The sequence below is a fragment of the Galendromus occidentalis genome, unplaced genomic scaffold (genome assembly GCF_000255335.2).
Source record: "Galendromus occidentalis unplaced genomic scaffold, Mocc_1.1 scf7180000076969, whole genome shotgun sequence".
In the NCBI taxonomy this organism is placed as follows: Eukaryota; Metazoa; Arthropoda; class Arachnida; order Mesostigmata; family Phytoseiidae; genus Galendromus; species Galendromus occidentalis.
In genome coordinates, this window is record NW_003804958.1 from 1 (window position 1) to 5298 (window position 5298).

Genomic DNA, 5298 nt, shown 5'->3' on the forward strand with positions numbered 1-5298 from the left:
AATGCTGTAGTATAGGAGCGAATACGCCATATCGGATTTCAGCCCCATGCGGAGACCCGATTTAGCACCCCCCAAGAAAAATCCTGCGTACGCCACTGCTTTGGACATTTGAATACTTTTGAGGGAGTTACAGCCGTCTCAATATCGCTTATTTTCGAAATTTCCAATCTGATTTCGAAAGCCTCATAAGTCGGGACGAGGGTGTCGCATCGGCTCGGTGTGATCGGCATCTTGTAGTGCGGGAAAAGGGCTGCCGATTCGTCTATTTACTTTGAAAAATCCGTTCACCTGGTGCTGAGAAAAAATTCGTCTGCCATATGGAGTGAACGGTCAAACGAATAGAGCCTCCCCCCCCCCCTCATAGTATCCATTGTCAGCTGGAAGGGAAGGCGAGAGGTCGTCTCTTTGGTCCTTGCATAAGTCCTCGAAAACTGGTCTGATTTCGGAAAATAACAGAGCGATTCCACTTTCCGATGCGAAAATCAGAGAGACGAATTCTTGCCCTCCAGCCATCGTCCAGAGGAGGGCTCTATTTTTTTGACCGTTACTTCCTGTTAAATCGAGCGTTACGAGAGACGGATTCTAGCGATCACAACTCCCCGAGTTCGGTTCCGAGATCGTTCCGGCGATAGAAAGTTAGGACACCAGCGCTTAACTGACGAGACACCCTCGACCGAGAGTACATCACAACTGACTTTTATTGAGAATGAGAGCGATTCGGCATCGCCGAGGGAGAGTATTCGTAGCGGACGACACCGCGTCGGATAAGAGCCATGATAGACTGATTTCTAGGAGATTCCCAGCAATATTACAACGGAATTTAACACTGCCTCCCTGAAACGAGACGTTTCAGCACAATTATGAGGACTTTCGATTATTTACACTGCAGGAGTCTCTTCGTCGATTCGGTCAGGGACTTCTAAGGGAATAAGCGTTTGGGCAGCTCGTCTACTCTCAAAGCCGTTCGAGAAACGTACGGAGTATGTTCGTACTGCGCCATCACGGCCGGGATGGCCTCGAAGTACACGAACCATGTGCCATTTCGACCTTGGAATGGTGTCTTCTTTTAGCAGGCAGATAGAATCATCGGTCAGCGGGCGAGGTTTTCCCTTTCGATCGAGGTTCGCCGAGCGTAGAAGCAACATGTATTCCTGACGCCAGCGCGAAGAGAGGGATTTGAAGTAATTGGTCCGCTCCAGCAAGGCTCTGCGTAGCACTTCTGCACCTGGTGGCATGTCCGGAACACTCCCGTTCGGCCCCAAGCTGTCTAGAGGAAATCGCGCACAGAGAGGGGACTCGAGTGGCCCTCCGTGAAGAAAATGGGAAGGAGTGATGGCTCGCATCTCCCTCGGGTCGTCACAAACATACGAGAGCGGTCGATCGTTTATCGTGGCCGATAACTCGCGAATTATGGTACGTAGCTCCTCTGAGCTGACGAGGCAACGGCCAAGAGTTTTGATCAAACATCTCTTGGTAACGCGACGAGACGTTCAAAAACCCGCCTCTCCAACTGGCCCGGGACAATTGAAGACCCATTCGATACGATGTTGAGCGAGAATTCCCGAACTTGAGGATTACGGATCTCGCTGAAGAGTCGACGAATATCGGCTGCGGCGCGGACAAAGGAGCGACCGTTATCGGAGATGAACTTGCGACACGATTGGTGTTCCGCGAGGAATCTGCGCAAGGCAAGATGAGTCTGGAGCGTCGACATGACCGGGACCAGTTCGAGGTGTAGAGCGCGGATGCTGGTGCAGGTGAAAAGCGCGATGTAATTTTTCACGGGACCTTCTCGGGAACGGGTGTGAAAGGGTCCACAGAAATCGACGCCGGTCACGGTGAACGGAGCGACCAATGAGGCTCTCTCGAGCGGCAGAGGAGCCTGAACCTGATCAGCGCCGGGTCCCTGCGCTCGATTGCAGACAACGCAACCTCGAAGAAGCCTCTTGATGACCTGGCGACCGCGCAGGATCCAGAAACGTCGTCGTAAGGCGTTAAGAATCGTGCTTACGCCCATGTGGGCATTGAGTCGATGATGATGTAATATAAGCAGGGTAGCGAGTCTGCTCTCGCCCGGAATGATGATGGGATTTTTCTCGTCATATGTGAAATGATTGGCAGCAGTGAGTCGAGACTGAGCTCGAAGGAGCCCGTTATCATCCAGATGTAGCCGATATAACGTGAGCTTTGATGATCTCGTAGGTCTCTCGTGAGCCAGAGTGGCCGTGATCTCGTTCGCAAAGTAGGCAGACTGAGTCCATTTGATGAGGAGTAGCTCGGACTGCGACCGTAATTCGGCCTCCCCGACGGAGTCGCCAACGTTACGGCGGCGGCAACGCCGAACGAATCGAAGCACGTTCGCCACTACCCTGAGCGATTTTTCCCAGCTACTGAATCGCTGAAGATCTACCAATTCAGGCGCAACGACTGCGGGAGTGACTACTAATCGGAGTTCCTTACTAATTGAATCCGTATTGTCACAACCGGCCCGCAGGCGCTTTACCGGTCGATGGTCCTCAGGTTCAGACAGCCACGAGGGAGCTCCAAACCACTCCGGGTTCGAGAGAAGATCCTGAGCGGACGTACCCCGAGATGCGATATCAGCGACATTATGCTTCCCCTCGACGTGAAACCACTGTTTCGAAGAAGTAAGCTTCTGGATCTCGGTGACTCTGTTGCAGACCCAAGTTTTCCACCTGGTGGGTTCTTCTGCGATACACCAATAGTAAGTGACCGCTGAATCGGTGTAGTAGGTCGTCCTATCGAGTTTCGCTCCCAGCCTCTCGGTGACGAAAGCTCCTAGACGAGAGCTGAGCAAGGCAGCCAACAATTCGAGTCGGGGAATTGAGACCTTCTCTTTAGGAGCCACGCGGGACTTGGACATCAGGAGTGAACAGCCACTGCCTCCGTCGGCGTACAAGGTCTGGAGGTAGGCGGCGGCAGCATACGCTTTCTCGCTGGCGTCGCCGAACACATGGAGTTGATATCCGATGACTCCTCTGCCAGGATCCCCATACAAACGAGGGATTCGAAGGCGCGATAGGGTCGGGATCTCGGCCACCCATTCCCGGAAGTCGTCGAGCAGGGGACCGGAGAGCGGATCGTCCCATCGAAGCGTCTGTGACCACAGTCGCTGGACAAGTAGCTTGCCTCGAAGTGTGAAGGGAATCAACCAGCCGACCGGGTCAAAGATCGAAGCGACCACGCGAAGCACCTGCCGCTTGGTGGCGGTCTTCCCCGCCCCCGCAAGCCGGCTGACATCCGACATTTGAAACTGGAACTGGTCGCTCTCCGGAGCCCAAGCGATGCCCAGGACCCGGAGTAGTCCAGTCTCGACCAAGACGGCGGATGATCTCGAGAGGATCGATCGAGTCCTGAGATGGTCGATGACGCCCCGCGAGTTGGACTTCCATTTCCCGAGACTCATGCTCGCTGATTGCATCCAATCCATGATTTTGTCGCAGAACTGGATCGCTTCTGCTTCTGAGTCGAAACTGCGGAGCATATCGTCGAAATAGAACGAGCTACCCAAATCGTAGGCTAACGTCGGATCGATCCGCCTGAAATGTTCGCGCAGAACGGCGGCGAGCAAAAATCCACTGGGTGTGGCGCCCCAGGGTACCCTTCGAAATTGGAAACAGCGAACTCTTGTATCCTTGGGTCCCTGCCACAGGAAACGGAAGAGGGGGCGATCCTCGGCAGCAAGGTCATGGTCATGTAAGCCTGTACGATGTCAGCTGAGAGGGCCACTGCTCGAAGTCGGAAGTTGAAAAGGAGACGCAGAATGTCTGGATTCAGATTTGGGCCGGCTAACAAATGAGAGTTGAGCGATGTCTCGCCGGCTGCTGAGGAAGATCCATCGAAAACGATCCTCCATTTGTCCCCATCTTCTCTCTGGGTTATGACTTGTCTATGCGGCAAGTAGAATCGGTGGTCCCGAGCGCTTGGAGCTGTCAGATCGGCATCGAAGACTTCCTCCGCATGACCTGCTCGAACGAAGGCCATGATTTCTCTATCGTATCGATCCAGGGACTCGGGATCGCGCGTTAGTGCGCGGCGTTTCGCCGATAAACGAAAGAGAGCAGTTTCGAGATTGTTCGACAGCTGTTCAATGGAATCACGTTTTGGCATAGCGACAGTGTAACGCTGACCGTCGTATGCGATGCTATCCCCAAACTGTCGGAGTGCCTCATGGTCGGCTTCGTTCAGGTCGCTTTCCGCGGATTCGGCGGGCCCGATCACCTCCAATTTCCAAAGACGCTCGAGATCTTCCGCAGGCTGAGACATCGTAGCTGCGCAGCAGATGGGCTGGACTCGGACTACATCGCCGCGAGTCGAATTGGGTCCGTAAGAGCCGGAGATCAGCCAACCGAATCTCGAGGATTTGGCGATCAAGTTCCCATCGATTACGGCTTCCTTGTTCAGGTGAAGAATCTTGTACATTTGGTCTACTCCAATCAACAGATCAGGAGCAGCATCGTCGACGTGATCGATGATGGATGGGTCGGCCAGCGGATGCGTCACTCCGAAATGCCGAATGAGTTGTCGCATTTGGTCCGAGCAGTTAGATGGAGGGTCGACACCGAAATCATACTCGTGGGCGTGAATCTCGATCGACTCGCACTCGTCGCGAGCACCCACCAGCCGGAGAGCGTAACGATTCGTGGTGATGGCGTGTTGGCTATCGAAAGCCTGTAGATTTAGGTCGACGCGAGCCTCTGGTGGGATGCCCGGAAGCTGGCGAATCAGCTTGCTGGTAACGAAGGAGACCATTGACCCGCTGTCGAAGAAGCATCGGATCCTGATCCTCGAACGTCCGAAGATGACGAATGCGCTAGCGGTCATGACGACGGAGCGAGCGCTTGAGGCGGCTGCGACAGTTTGTAGAATACTGGCCGTTGTTCGAGGGTTCGCCTGACCGCCAGACTGTTCATGCATGACCGTGTAATGCTCTGAGCTGTTACACTTTCGACAAGGCTCTTTGGGTCCCGTACATCGACGGGATGGTGGATGCTCGAACTGAAAGCACCTCACACACCGTCGGCGCTGTGCGAGAGTTTCCAAACGTTGACTCATTGTGATTTCAGCGGTGCAAGTGGACGGTCGATGTTCGGAGCTGCCACAGAATAGGCATGGGCTCTCGCGAGATTTGCGCGCTCTGCGAGGAGTGTTCCTTGCGGCAGCAGCTGCGGTGAAAGGTGGAGGCGGGCGAGGAGGATTCCTAGGAAGTACACGGGACTTGGACCTCCTGTGATCAGACGATGTCGGCTCGGCTTGATCCCCGACAGTACTTCGCTG

General features: G+C 54.3%; 1 protein-coding gene across 1 annotated transcript; it reads right to left on the bottom strand.

Annotated features, from left to right (window-relative positions):
• Positions 1-1459: 1459 nt before the first annotated feature.
• On the bottom strand, positions 1460-4938 carry LOC100907702 (uncharacterized). Its single transcript, XM_029110670.1, has 2 exons — positions 3623-4938; positions 1460-3494 (listed from the first exon to the last, which is right to left on the bottom strand). The coding sequence occupies exons 1-2, from the start codon at positions 4936-4938 to the stop codon at positions 1460-1462; spliced, it is 3351 nt and encodes a 1116-aa protein (XP_028966503.1).
• Between the last annotated feature and the right edge of the window lie 360 nt (positions 4939-5298).

Excerpts from the sequence above, each read along its gene's own strand:
- LOC100907702 (XM_029110670.1), bottom strand. The coding sequence starts at position 4,938 with ATGCATGAACAGTCTGGCGGTCAGGCGAACCCTCGAACAACGGCCAGT. Across the intron at positions 3,495-3,622 it reads GCTGTTTCCAATTTCGAAGG|TTTCGACTCAGAAGCAGAAG; the intron begins GTACCCTGGGGC and ends TATGCTCCGCAG.